At 53.7% G+C, this 14,876-nt stretch overlaps 1 protein-coding gene across 1 annotated transcript in view; it reads right to left on the bottom strand.

The window, feature by feature from the left end:
* RAB40C (RAB40C, member RAS oncogene family) overlaps positions 1 to 12,095 on the bottom strand; it is a 36,861-nt gene extending 24,766 nt beyond the window's left edge. Inside the window, exon 1 of the mRNA XM_048320851.1 lies at positions 11,783 to 12,095. Coding sequence (XP_048176808.1) covers positions 11,783 to 11,936 — 154 coding nt within the window. The 5' untranslated portion in view covers positions 11,937 to 12,095. The remainder of the gene's footprint in view (positions 1 to 11,782) is intronic.
* Positions 12,096 to 14,876: the final 2,781 nt, after the last annotated feature.

Below are 14,876 nucleotides of genomic sequence, written 5' to 3'. Positions count from 1 at the left end.
CTCCCTCTCCCTCCAAAGGGCCTGTGCCAACCTTGCAGCTGGATCAAATAAGCAAAAACCAATCAATCTGTGCTGCACACAGTGCAGAGGCTGTCCCTCTGCCTGTGCCACAGACTTTGGAACTGGAGCCCTTCTGCGCTCTGCTAAGCCCAGCCTAAGGCTTAGGCTTAAGTGCAGAAATTCATTTACCCCAAATGCCAGCAATAGCTGAGCAGTGTCCAATGGCGATTTGTTTATTCTACCAAGTCCCTGGGTGTCATAGATGTTACTAGTCCTTTTCCAAGATGGTTCATGCCTTTCCAAGTCATGACTGACACGGCTGGGGCATAGAAAGCCTTCCCCCTGTGTGTGCAGGCCCCATCTGGGGCTGCCCAGATCCTCCTGAAAGCTGGAACCACTGTGGGGGGAGAGCAGCCAGTGGCCAGACATCCCCATCCCTGCTGAGTATGAAGAAAAGGCAGAAGCAGCAACATGCAGCTAAGTCCCATCCTCAACAAGCCCAAGACAATAAAGGAGGGAAGAGAAATGCTGGAAAGTCACAAAATTGAGATCAAAAGGTGGGCATAATAGCTCCAGGGTTGCTGGCAGATCAGCTACAGAATAAGAACATCATTCCCACTTCCAGTCCCTAGCATGCAAAAACCTCACCCCAAAACCAAGGCAAAGCCCACAAGACCTCTGCAAGCAAACCACACTCACACGTGGGGCTCACAGCAGCAGTTTGGACAGCACAGACATTGGCAGAGGAGCTGGGAGCAGCCCTGAACCAACACCCTCCCAGGGAGGTTATTTCAGGGTGAAACAGCCCCCCACCCACAGGGTGTTACCCACAGGCAGAGTTTCCAGCAGAGCCTCTCCAGTGCCCAGCTTTGGGGGTGTACTGGAAGCATCACACAAGGTGAGGCCCAGAGCTATTCCAGAGCAGCTCTGCAGCACGATCCCGCCACACAGCCAGGGCCAGACAAACTCACCGGCTTCTCCACCTGCTCTCCCGTGCACCAAAGCGGGCACTGGCCTCCTGGGACCCATTTTCTGGCAGAACCACATTCCACAAGACAACAGTGACTACACCCCCAACACCACGTTCACTGCTCCCTCTCATCACACCCCACATCCTGTACCTTTCTGTTTAAGAACCGCTTAGGGTGGGGATGGTCATGAAACGTCACCTACAGCGACTGAGGCCAGGGACCAAGTTGCTCCAAGAGCAGAATACAAAGCCAGGACACATTGTAAATGTGGTTTAGAATGTCTTATTTGGGGTTTTGTTGTTTTGGGTTTTTTTCCAAGCCCTCACCAGCCTGTGAGTAAAAGGGCAGAATTCACCTATCAGAACTGTTTGTTTGTGGGCAAAAGCTGATAGAGGAAGACTTGTTGCTTCACCTCTCATCAAACGAGGCAAACGGGCATGGAAATCACAGGTGGCCAGGAGCTGCTGAAAGCATGTTTAGAGCAAACAGGTTTAACCAAATGTACTAATCCAACACCAAACCCACTCCCAGGCAGAAGGCAGCTGCTGGGGCCAGCATCCAGGTTATGCATGTACCCACAGATGCAGGTTTGAGATCATCTCATTCCATGAGTACTTAAAAAACAGGCAGCAATATCTGTAAGAAGATACCACAGGTGCATTATCTTCCACCCCAGCTCCTACTATGCACTTACAGAAGTAGTTACTGTCTCTGTCATCTGTAAGTGATACTAAATTGTTCAGAAAAAATGTGGTATGAGGGCATCAACATAACAGATGAAAAAAGGGAATTCAAGCTATTCAAATAACAACTGATGAAGTCACCCAACCTTAAAAAGTGTGTACAGCAGCACATTAACAGCAGCAATTTAACTAGTCAGCTCAGAGCTGTGAGCCATGGGAAAAATCCCTTCCAAACAACACATGAGCTCATCAGTTTGAGTCATGCATTCAATTACCTACTCTTCAGAGAGAGAAACAAATTATCATCACCAACAACAGAGGTCAACCAAACACAGGTGGACTCACCCCAGGTCTGTGCCTTTCAGTGTCACGGTTTGCCTCACAGTATTACTACTTTGTTTTGAGCAGGGTGATAGAAGTTCTATAACAGCATCATTGCAAAACAGCCCAGTTCCTGCCTGCAGAGCTGGGACTGAAGGTCAGCAAGCATGTGATTCTACCTCTGAGATCCTGTCCCGCACTATAGCTGAGCTTTGGGAACAGGATCAAGAGGTCTCGGTTGTCACTGGGCGTGCAGGAGACCAGGACCGCTCCCGCCCCCTGCTCCTGCCTTCATCACTTCCTGCTCACGGCAGCTCACACACAACCCACCCTCGCTGCACCGCTCCCTGGGAGGCAACAGAGTTCCCCATCATTTCGGTGTGCAGCAGATGAGCGGGAGCTGGTTTGGGCAGGAGCTGAGCCCCACGCAGAGCCCAGGGCTCCGCACACGGCTCGGCTCCGCGAGCTCTGCCAGCCCCGGGGAGCTGCCGCGGCGCTTGGCAGCTCTGGGAGACATCCAACGAGCTGCCAAGCACCTCGTACTGACACACATGTAGAAACAGAGAGAGAACAAACGCCTTGCAATTATCTGTAGTTACCCAGATTTGTAGATTTTCTCTTGAAAAACATACTCCATCTTCCATTCATAGACGCCTCATTTCAACTGAGAGGGATTTCCATTTAGTCTGGAAGCCTTTCACAGGAAGCCTGCTCACATCAGTTCCCAGGCATCTTCATCTCCAGCTGAGAGGGCTTGTAGGTGGGGATCTCCGGCAAATAATTGCTTGTTTGGTTTTGTAACCAGCCAAAAGCAAAACACTGATTTGGAGACCTCTGAGAAGCCCGGATTTGCAGATTTCACTTGTCCACTGCCTGCTCCAAACCCAGCAGCGTTTGAGCAGCTACGTGGTCCTCACATAGAGGAACTCTGTTCTGGGCACGCTTAAGGGGGACAATTGCATCAGAAAACGGCATTTGAAGCCAGGAGCAAATCTGTTCCTAAAGCTCCAACAATTTCAGCAGACACCCGGGAAATCCCAGAAACAGTCCAAAGTCAGTCCGGAATCAGGGATGTGAAGTGGATTTGTGCTTTAGAAGAAAATCAAGAATGATTTTATGCACAGAAGCGACAACAAACAAAAGAGTTTCTTCATGCCTTGCAGTTCAGATCTCCATAAAAACTACACAGCTGCACACAGAAACAAAGGCAGCCTGTGAGGGAAATCAGAGGGCACCATAACAGTCTGCATTGTTGCTGGATGACAGTACAAACATCAAGATATGCTTGGAGACAAAAAAATCCCCAACACTCAAAAAATCCAAGTATTTGTCCAAAATACTTTCAATATCCTATCCCTTCACAGTTTCATTTCTGTGGACACTGTGCAGGGAAATGCTGCTCTGCAGCATCAGACCCTGGTGGCATCCCCACACCGGTGCATGCCAGGCTCAGGTGCACACCTGCTCACGGATCCTGCAGAGGCTGCCTCTGATCCCTGGGATCCCCATCCACACCCCAGCTGGCATCTCCAGGTTTTGCCAGCAACAAAACAGCATCTCCAGACCAACACTCCACACCCAAACACCCTGAGAGAGCTGCAGCCCTTCAGCTGGGTGTAGACAGGTTAAGCAGACACCTGCAGAGTTCCCGGAACAGCTACAGAGATTCCACTCCCCAAGAATTTCTCAGGCTCCCGCATTTGGTCTCGCTGCACCAAAAAAAACAAGCCCTGTGCCAGGAAAGGGCTGCTCCATCCTGGAAGCACCAGGATGGCTGCTAACATTGGTTTCACCTTTCCATGGGCTGTTTCCAACAACAACAAACCTCCAGGGACCTGACTTACAGTGCATGGCAGGTGTGCTCAGTGCTCCCTCCTTGTCCTTAAAGGATGGACTGGGCCTGTTGGCACAGCAAGCACCTCACTGCACACCTGTACAAACTCTGCTGCCTCACAGCAGCTCTCACCAGCCTGAAACCAGGTTTTCAAAGCCCAAATTGGAGACTCTCAGATCTCCTCCTGACCTACAGGGCGAAGATCTCACCCCAGCTACCCTGGCAGCCTCTCTGGAGCACAACTTTTGCTGCCACCAGGAAAAAGCCAGCATTTGACATTTTTAAAATTGAAGAAAGTACTGAATTTAAGCCTTCTAATACAGATGAGCCCTACAAGAACACAAGTGTGTCTCAACCCACAGAGGTGTTCCACAGCAAACACATTTGCTGGCAGGGTGAGCAGCACAGGTAAGGCTCTCAGGTAAGATCTACCCTGCAGAGTTTCACCTCCTTGTGCCAGAGCACATGCCTGCAGTTTCCTGGATGGATTTTACCACCAAGTTACTCAGGCAGTTTGACAATGTAAGAAAAATAACAGCTCTTGGGACAAGAGAGGATCTAAGATTAAGTAAATGATGGGCAAAATGATGGGGGGGGAGGGGGGTGTTGTTGCATTTTCTTTGTTTGTTCATTGTTTGGTTGGGGTTTTTTCCATCTAGTTCTGTCTCCAGCGCACTCGGCCTCCACTCCAGAACCATGGGCAAAAGGCCTGTTACAGGTGCTGTTACAGCTGCACTGAAGAAAACAAGGCAGGGTAATTTCTGTGTCCAGGACTGAGCAGGGAGCAGGGGCAATCACCTGCACAGACAGGCAAGTGGTACAATAAAACCCTCAAATGGGCCCAGGAACTCAGAAGCTGGGCTGAAAGCGAGTTAAAATCCCTAAAAAAAGATTTTTTTTTAAACCCTGCATTTTATTTAAAAGGTTACCCGAAAGATGCTCAGAACCTTCTGTTAAACTGCCATTTAAGTACAGCCTTTCAGTGTCCCCTTTCTGCCTGTCTCCTCCTTAACCACTGACGGTTTAACCAGCAAATATTATGTTTGAATTGCACGAGGATTTTTGTCCCAATTCAATGCCCAATACTGCACAGAACATACAAGGTATTAAAAATTTCAGGTGTTGTATTTATAGGAGAAGAGGTGTCAAAGTTGTAAAATGATCTAGCAATGTCTAGGATGGGCTGATGGAAATGAAACAAAGACGAGACAGAAAAGAGGAAGAAAATCTAAAAAGCTGTGGCTACGTAAAAATACTTTCAGCAAATAGAAGCTCTGTAGGAACAAACTATCTCTGAGGAACAAACAATCTCCGAGCTATGTTGCAACCTTACTATTTACTACAACTTTTGCAGAAGCAAACAGACTCTTTGATGGAGGTTTCTTGCCTTGAGCCACCACCCTCTGTGCCCCAGGGTAATTTTCTTTCAGGTGAGTCTCACCTTACAGCAAAGCCTTTAGCAAAACAAAGCTGAAGGTTTTCACATTGGAGCTTCCCTCCTCCTCCAGTGCCTGCAATCTCACAGGAATTGATATGACATAATGCTCCTGTAAAGCTCGAGCTGGAGTGCCAGAGGACAGCAAGGGGCAAAGGGAAAGAAAACCAGATTTGAACCAGCAAGGTTATAAAACCACAGCTCAAAGCCTCAGCTCAGAGCATAGCTATTCTCAAGTGCAATGGAAAGATGCTCTGCTGTTCCGAGACAGCGAGGCTGCAGAGGAAAATATGCCAGGGAACAGCTGGAAACAAAAGCTGAAGGAGGAGGAGGAGGAGACCATTTTCCATGGTCTTTCCTATGCAGCTTAAATACCGAACCAACCAAAAACCCCCACACCAGGAGAGGTGTGGACAATGTTGGTGTGGAATCTGGAGAGAACAAAACCTGCCTGCTTTTTACAAACAAAAAACACAGAGAAACCTTTAATCCCAGTTATTAGAAGAACATTCCACCCATTTCAGCTTTGTACTGCTTGGCTCACATCACCTTTGTGCACTCAGGGCTCTGGAACATGTTAACAGCCATAAAAACACAGCTTTTATAGAGAGATTAGAGGTGCTGAGAACTCTGCAGTGCAATCCAGAACTTTGCAGAGTAGGTTCTCAGCTTTATAAAACCCCAACCCTCCTCAAAAGTTCTGCACAATAACAACCTACGCTGTTCTGCACCCCTAATCCTGACTAAAGAGAGTCACCAAACCTGCCAGGCACTCAGTTTGGGGGTTGGGTTTTGGCTTGATGGGGATTTTTTTGTTGTTGGCTTTGTTTTGGGATTTAAGTTTAAACCGCAGCTGGTTAGTCCCACAACAAGCAGAGCTGGAGGTTCAGCACTGTATCTTTGGAACTATTTTTCACACAAAGGTTATGTAGAAAATAATGGAGAAATAAGAGATGCTGGAGCTGTTTCTGAGTTGCCTGCTCTGATGAGATCAGCTTTGCATCTCTAATGACAGGGAAGTGAACATCCCTGAAGGACACTGATGCAAGAGCTGGCAGACAGCGGGAATTGCTGCAACAACCACTCTGCACTCTGCAAGCCATCCGAAGAGATTTCCAGCAGCACAACCAGCACAGTCCAGCTCAAACATTTCCCGCACATCAGCTGTGCAGCCACTACAGGAACGTGATGGCTGGGCTGCACTTGGAACACTTTGCCTCAATCCTCCTTGCATCAGAGTGCTAAAGCCTCGAACTAAAACATTATTCCAAAGAACAGTCCTGCCAGAAAACAAAGAGCAGTTTCTACTGATGTGCAGCAGCTGAAGCAGTGGGGCAGCCTGGCCAGCTCCTGTCTGCCATCGACGGGGACAGCGCTGCTCCAGCACAGCAGGACATGCCTGGTGGGACTGGGCCAGCTGAGGGAGGAGGAAGCAGCAAAGCAGCCCCAGAATCAAGGCTTCCCTCCCTGCTGATGCCAAAGAGAGCCCTGGCAGTGCAGCAGCACCAGGATGAGCGCTCAGCTGCCATCTGAAGCCTGGGCTCAACACCTGTAGCTCTCATGTCTATACCCAGAAGGTGCCACTACATTGGTGCCGGCCCTGTCTGAGGTTTTACTGCACACGGGGTCACCCAGCAATTCTTGTCTGCTCAGGAGGGTAAGCCAGTATCAGGAGAGGTCCTGTGCTTACACGAGTTCAAGTTTAGAGCAGAGCTGCTCAGCCACACACTTTTTAAGGCTGTGAAAAGTGAACCAGTGCAGCAGGACCTCCAGCCAAACACGGCAGCAACACAGCGGCCGCGGATCAGAAGCAAGAGACCATCTCCATGGTCAGTCTTGGAAACTCAGCAGGCAAGGAGCAGAAGCACTGGGAAACATCTCCTCACATGCCCTCCACTGCAGCGAGGAGGATGAGACAAAGTGTCTCTTCACTCCCTCCCTGTGCACGCTGCTGTGGGACAGGTGAGCTCCTGGTTGGCATGGAACTACCGGGGAGCTCCTGGTTGTGCACTGGTGCCTGAGGGGTCACAGGGAGAGGAATTGCTGTAAAGGAAGACTTGAAAGAGACATCTCAGGGATCTCCAGATTCAGACAGCTGCAGAAAAACAACCAGAGGGAAAAGACACTCAAATAAACAACCTGGTAATTAACAGCAGTCCCCAGGCAAACAGCGGCGGCTGGAGGGGACCAACCACCTCCAAGGGCTGGGCAGTGTCTTCAGCTGCCTCTCCCATTCCTCCTGGCCAGGAAAAGGGCAGGCAGCTGCATTGCCCCAGCCCTTGCTCCTGCATGGAACCCCAGCCCTGGTGGGCTTGCTGCTCCTGCTGCCCAGGACCTGAATTCCTGCACTTCTGCTATGGGGGAAGAGCTACTGGGAAAGATCCAGTTTTCACCTGAACCACAAAATCTGTCGGTAGCTATTGCATTGAGCACTTCAGGTGCCTTTTCCCTAACATTGCCTTGGGTCTGGGTAGCAGTGGGGTACCAGAGCACCTAAGGATGGTGCTCGAATAAAGGTACTAAAACTCAGCCAAGGGACAGGGTTGAAAGAAGGTGCTGGGGCTCAGTGCATTAGGGCTGGTGCCAGCACCGCTCCTGTGCAGAGCAGGGCTCTCATTTCAGCTTCCGTGTGCTCATTGCAAGATCAGAGTGAGGACACTGGCTGCATCCTCATCACTTTTTTAATACAAGCTGAGGACAGGGAAAATAAAAATAAAAATCCACCCCCTTTCCAGTCAAAGCCATCTGCTCCAAAACACGCTCTGCTCTCTCCCTAACACACATTTCTGCTTTCCTGTGGGAACAGCAGCAGGTGAGGGGGAAGGCAGCCGCAGAAAAAGCCCTCCATCATGTGAGGAGGGAGCACATCACCCTCATGTCTGCGTGGTGAGCCCAGCCCTGGCCCTTTCCTGGGCACCGTCACTGTCTCACACGGCAGCGCTGGCCCTCGTGCCTGCCGAGCACAGAGCGCTGCCCTGACTCACCTGGGGCTCAGGGCTGGCTGCTCCAGCAAGCCAACAAACCAGCTGGGTGAGATCATTTCAGCACATGAATAACCAGCTATTCGAGAGTGGATGTGTGACACGGTGGTGACAAAGCCATGGGTCCCTCAGGTGAGGAGCAGCCTCGTGCCCCTTATGCTGGGCACGCACACCGCCCCTACTTTCACATGCAGCTCCACCACATCTCATGTCCCAAACCACCCTGTGACCACAGACATTTCTGTCCTGCCTCAGTACTTGGGGATGGGTGAGGATAGACCCCAAGTGAGCTGTTTAAAGACCAAAGTGAAAAGTGATCTGTGTAGAGGACTCATATCCACAAGTAAAGCACAGTTTCACTCCGAGTCTGGTGTAACCCCTTGGCTCATGGCACAGGAGCCAGAGCAGCCCCTCCCTGCACCTGGGGAGAAGGAGCCAGTGCTGGCAGCAGAGGGCACTCAGGGGAAATGCAGGATTTTTTGGTTCCCAGGTGAGATCCTCCAGCTGTCCAGAGCAGCAGTGAGGCTCTAAAAACAGCATCCTGCCTCCACAACTACAGATTTGGGAAAGGGAGGGTGAAAGCTGGGAAGAAGGACAACACTGGAAGCCCAGAAGAGCATTAATGTTCTCCCCATCAAAACACTAGTAGGAAGGCTTAATTCAGGGTCTTCTGTGGATGGCCAAAAAAACCCAAAAGCTAAGTCCAAATCAGTTACAATACCCAGCCACAGGACAAAAACAACACTCCCTGTTCCTCACAGGGAGTGTGCTTGGCCGATGCTACTGGAGACTGATACACTCCATGCTGATAGCTCCAGCACGAGCCTAGCAAGAAACACACAAGTGACAACTGGATCTCCAATTCCTCCTCAAAATGCCACCTTAATGTCACTAAAAGTTCCATACTCAGGGCCCTCACAGCTTGGCGCAGCAATGGTCAGGGCATCCCTCACACCTCCTCCTGCAACCGGAGTAACAACCACCTCTGCTCCCACAGAGCAGGTTTATTCTGCCAGCAGTTTAAAGAAAGGACATTGCTGAGGCCTTGCTATGCACCACAGGAACTGCAGGGGCTAATTTAAGATGTGCCCGATTTAGAACGAGGTGCCAAGCTCCAAGGCGGTGCTGAGAAGTGACACTTCTGTTCAGGGATCCTGAAAAAGGATGGACAGAAGCACCTATGGTGCTGTATGACAGACACAGCTCCCGCTGCATCCAAGGCTCTTGGATACCGGACACAGGCAGGCAGAGGCTGCTTACAGCACCTAAAAGCCAACAGAAAAAGGGCTTTTCATCTCTCAGCTGTGTGCAGATCCAACACCCAGATGCCCATGGAGAAGAGAGGAATCCCTCGATCCCTTTTCTACAGGCTGGGTAAGAGCAGCAAAAATACAGAGCTACATTTACAGAGCTTCACTTCTTAGGGTGTGCCTTCCCTGAGCTGGAAGGACAATCCATTCCATGCTGCATCACAAAACCTGGCTGCTTACAACTGTTTCCACACAATAGAGTAAAACAGCAGATCCCAACCAGACAGAGAAGGCAAATGGCTCCCTCCCCTCCCTGCCAAGGTCAGGGACCTGAGCTCCACACGAGATGTCCCCACCACAAGAGCAGCCCAAAGCACACACCAGCACAAGCAAGTTGTGCGTTCTGGACTGACCAAAATAGTGGTAGATGATACAACACTCATTTTAAATTGGGACGTGGGATCTGGGAGGGGATGAGGAAGAGGACAATGTGCTTACAAGCAGATTTACAAACAGAAGCTCCATATAACATTCCAGCATTGCTGTTCTGGGATGGCATTAGGTACGTGTCAAAGAGAATGCCAGGCTCAAGCTGTTCCCAAAATCCAACAGCCTTTGCTCAGGGGATGGTGTCTGTCAGGGCAGGGGAGCAGCACGCCCTGTCAGCACGTCCCAGCTGTGCCAGAGACACAGGGAGTTCCACTGCCAAGGCTGTCAGCAGCATCAGCAGGATCAGATTCACTTGGATATCAAAGCCACTCCAGCTGATTATCCTAAAGGTGCGTCGCTTCCCAGAATCAACAGAAGGAGAAACTATCAGAGCATATATTACTGTGAAACAACAGCGTGTGACCTAATTCTCTAATTAGGAACGGGCTAAATTGCCCACAGAGGACAAGGGAAGGTTCTGAAATTATTCACTGAGATTTCTTTTTCCAACAAAAAGATGCTGGTATTTAGTTGCTACAAAACAGTGGGTTCTGAGACAAAGGGACTATAGCCACAGCCAAAATCCCAGTTCTTTGGGTTTCATGCCTATACCAAAGACCCCACTTTACTCACTCTTTACTCCTACCCTGTCTGCTTCAAGCCCACTTCAGTCAGGAGACAATTCCAACTGTAACACTCACTTAAAACAACCACCCCGTTACACTCCGCATAGTAAACACCAACCCCTCGGAGCAGTTCCACAGCTCCCAGGTGAGGCAGGTTCTCCAGAAACACAAACTCTCTTCAGGGAAGCTCTAAAGCGCCCAGCACCTCCTCGAAGGCAAACCACACCAGCTCAGCCAGACACCCGAGGAGATGAACGATACCAAAGGCTTCTCCTTCCCGAAGTGCTGCTCCCATTTCAGAGGCAGCTCCACTTCTGAGTCACTACCTCCCCGTAAATCTCCGTGGAGCAGGTGCGCACTTGCATCAGCTCCTGGAGAGCTGCTGGTGGCTCCAAGGACCGAGGGCGGTCGGGGCCGCACCGCTCTGCATGCTCCGAATTTGGCCAGCACGGAGCACCAAGGAGTTCCTGATTTCCTCATACAGGCAAAACTCGGCACCACCTGCTCCTGCCCTGGGCTGCAGTGATGATGCAGGGAGGGTCTGAGCCCTTGGGGAGGTTATTGTGCACGGAGGAGGGGAAAGGATGACAGATTGAAACCCACAGCAGGACCCACACCCCGCCAGGCCGTGCTACACTGTAACTGCAGGAAATGCACCGCGCCACTCCTTGGCTCTTAATTACGCTCTTGTGATACCGTAGTTAATGGTCTGTCAGGGGCTCCATTAGGAACCTCGACGCCGGCAGGACGTGGATCAGCCAACCCGGCCGCTCCCGGTACAGCCACCGAGCCAGAGCGGCTCCGGGCTGGGAATCAGGCTCCAGTTCTTTTGTTACAGCCCCTGCTTCCTCTGGGAACGGCTCGGTCCTTGTGGCAGCCGGGGAGAGGGAGGGCAGCCCTGCCCTGCGAGCGGCACCACTTGGGAAGGGTCCGGCTGCGCATCCAGGGATTACATCAGACACCAGCCCCTCTACCCACATTCTCCTCTAGATTTGGGGCATTTCAAGGAGCTGCGGAGGCCTCTGAGCTGCCTGCCACGCGCTGCGCTCCCAGTTAATGGAAAAAAAAACAAAAAAAAAAACAAAGGAAAAAGCAAAACAACCCCTCCCTGCCTGCCAGCTCGGTGCTGGGGTACGGCCCTCGCGGGTCTCCGCGGGATGCGGGTGACAGCAACGGCGGGGGGAGGTGACAGCGACAGGGGTGTGACAGCGATGGGGGTCCTGCGGCCCGGTTCCCCCCCAGCCCCCCTTACCGTTGCTGTAGGCGTAGGGGGACTCGGAGGCGCCGTCCTGCAGGCTCTCCAGGATCTCCCCCTTCCCCACGTCGCTGTCGCCCACCAGCAGGAACTTGAGCAGGTAATCGTAGCTCTTCACCGGGCTGCCCTGGGTGCCCATCCTGCCTCTCATCGGCGGGGCGGCCCGGCCCGCATCCTCCGCCTGCCAGCCTCGGGCTGCGGCCTCTGCCCCGCCGCCGCTCACCGCCGGCCGCGCATCTTCCGCCGGGGCCGCGCTGGGACCTGCGGCGGAGGAGGCGGAGGAGCAGGAGGAGGAGGCGGAGGAAGGGCCCGGCCCGGCCCGGCCCCGCAGCGCCCCCGCCGCTGACACGGCCCCGCTCCGCCCCCCACCCGCACAAAGCGCCGCCGCCCCACGGGGCCCCGCGGCCCGAGCCCGCCCCGCCCCGCCCCACCGGGCCGCAGCACTGCGCCGGGTCAGCCCCAGCTCCGGTCCCACCACCCACCTCAGCCGCGCCGGACCGCCCCCGCCTCACGGACCCGCCGCGTCCGCCCGGGCCCAGGCGGTGCCTCGGCCTCGTTCTCGCCGCTCCCATAGGCTGAGCCGTGCGTCAGTCAGGAATGGCCCCGCCTACTCCACAAACTCGCCGTTTCCATAGGCTTAGAAACACGTCAATCAAAAACGACCCGCCCCGACGCGCCCATCAGCGTTCGGGGGCGGGGCCAGCGGAAGGCTGGACGGCTGCGGACTACAGCTCCCTGCGTGCCTTGCGGGAAGCGGGGCATGATGGGATAGTGAGTCGGGCGGGGGGAGCACCCGACGGGGGGAGAGGCACCCGGGATTGGGAACCCGGGACTGGGAACCCGGGATTGGGAACTCGGTACTGGGGAATATCCGGGTGTGAGGGGCACTCAGATGTTATCCAGGAAGGCCGGGCACCCAGGTGTGAGCTGGGCATCCAGGTGGGAGGGGCCACGTAGATGGGGGGCCATCCAGATGTGTGGGGCATCCAAGAAGAGGCGGCACCCAGGATCTGGGGGCATCCAGGTGTGAGACGTGTCCAGGTGGGTGGGTATGTGGAAAAGAGGGAGGGAATATAGGTGTCCTCCACGAGGAGGGGTAATCCAGATGTGGAGTGAGAGTCCAGGAAGAGGGGCACCCACGATTTGGGGGCATCCAGGTGGGTGAGAGTCCATTTTAGGGGGGGCATCCAGGTGCAGGTTCTGGGGGTGGGAGGTGTGTGCACCCCATTGTCGGTGGCGCAGGGGGCGGCCATGGTGACATCCAGCATGTCCCCAGGGAACGGGGATGGCCGCGGGGCTGTGGATGCCAGGCCGAGCCTGTAGCCAGGAAGGGCTGCCATACCCACTCCGGGACGTTGTCCACTGGAATCCCTTGGCATTGGTCTGACATCCCTGAGGAGCCACTCCCAAAACCAGTCCCAGGGGATTCCCAATGGGAAGGTGTGGAGGATGCTCTCGCTGCTGTCATTGCTGACAAATCCCTGTGCTGAACAAAGCATCCTGCTAATCTCTCCAGAGCTGGGCATTTCACCTTCGCTGTTGCCAGCCTGGCTGCTTCCAATGAATCCCATTTAAATGACCCGTGTTCCCCAGCCCAGCGAGCACCACAGATGCCCCTCAACCCCAGCTCCTCGGGGAGTTCCTGGTGGCCACTCTTGCCAGAGAGCCCTGGGAAGGACTGAAGAGCATGGCAAGGTCACTCATGGATGGAGAGGGAGAGGGGATGGATTGAGGAGCGATGCTTTTATACAATCACGGAATGGATTGGGTTGGAAGGGACTTCACAGACCACCCAGTGCCACCCCTGTCATGAGCAGGGACACCTTCCACTGTCCCAGGCTGCTCCAAGCCCCAGTGTCCAACCTGGCCTTGGACACTGCCAGGGATCCAGGGGCAGCCACAGCTGCTCTGGGCACCCTGTGCCAGGGCCTGCCCACCCTCCCAGGGAACAATTCCTTCCCAATATCCCATCCATCCCTGCCCTCTGGCACTGGGAAGCCATTCCCTGTGTCCTGTCCTTCCATCCCTTGTCCCCAGTCCCTCTCCAGCTCTCCTGGAGCCCCTTTAGGCCCTGCAAGGGGCTCTGAGCTCTCCCTGGAGCCTTCTCCTCTCCAGGTGAACACCCCCAGCTCTCCCAGCCTGGCTGCAGAGCAGAGGGGCTCCAGCCCTTGGAGCATCTCTGTGGCTTCCCTGGACTTGCTCCAGAGTCCTTCCCTCCACCCTCACAGGGAGGGGGGAGGTGGCAGAGCTCTGGGATGGGGGGGCTGCCCCCTCTTCGGTAGTCTCAGTCTGGCTCCCTCTCCTCTCCCACAGCCTGAGGGCTCATGGGCTGCCCTGGAGCCATATGCTGCGAATCTCTTTGGGAAGGCCTGTTCTGGTGAGGGGTTTGTGTCCCATGGAATCCTCACCCTCAGCTGCTCAGTTTGGCTTCTCCACTGGCAGGGGCCAAACAGCCCCCTCTGTGCCCTCTCCCACCTCTTGAACAGCCCAGTGAGAGCACAGATGGAGGAAACAAAAGAGCAGCTAAAGCAAACCCAAAGAGCAGCTAAAGCAAACCCAAAGAGCAGATGTCCTCCTGCAGCCACTGCCACTCCTGGCCACTGCATTCCCAGGGTAAAGGGGCTTGGAGGGTAAAGCCTGTGGAGAAACACCCACCCCAGGGCACAGCCTGGTGAGTGGAGTAGGGGAAGGGGAGAGGGGGAACCTGTGGATCTCCAGGAGGAGAGAAAAGCCTAATTCCTGTACTACAGTCCATTGGATCCAAAGCAGTGGAGGTGGACAGGAGGATGATGGGCAGGAATCTCCTCTATTTTATATCTCTTAGCCTCTGGGTCTGAGTCCTGCTGCCCCACAGGGCCAGCCAAAGCCCTGTTTATGGCTCGCTCATTGAAGGGATTTCTCTTGTCTTTGGTGGGATGGTGGGAACCAAACAGCGCCCAGACTGGTGGGAACTGTGGCAAGAGGTGGGAGGCAGAGTGAGAGGGGCAATCCTGGCAGAGGGGTGACCTTGGCAGGGGCTTGCTGCAGTGTGGGGACTTTGTCACAGCCATGCACTCAGCTGGGACAGGGGAAAGGAGAAAGGAATGGAATT

Source organism: Corvus hawaiiensis, chromosome 16 (assembly GCF_020740725.1).
Source record: "Corvus hawaiiensis isolate bCorHaw1 chromosome 16, bCorHaw1.pri.cur, whole genome shotgun sequence".
NCBI lineage: Eukaryota > Metazoa > Chordata > Aves > Passeriformes > Corvidae > Corvus > Corvus hawaiiensis.
The sequence above is the reverse complement of the archived record's forward strand: the minus strand, read 5'-3'. Positions and strand labels throughout refer to the sequence as shown.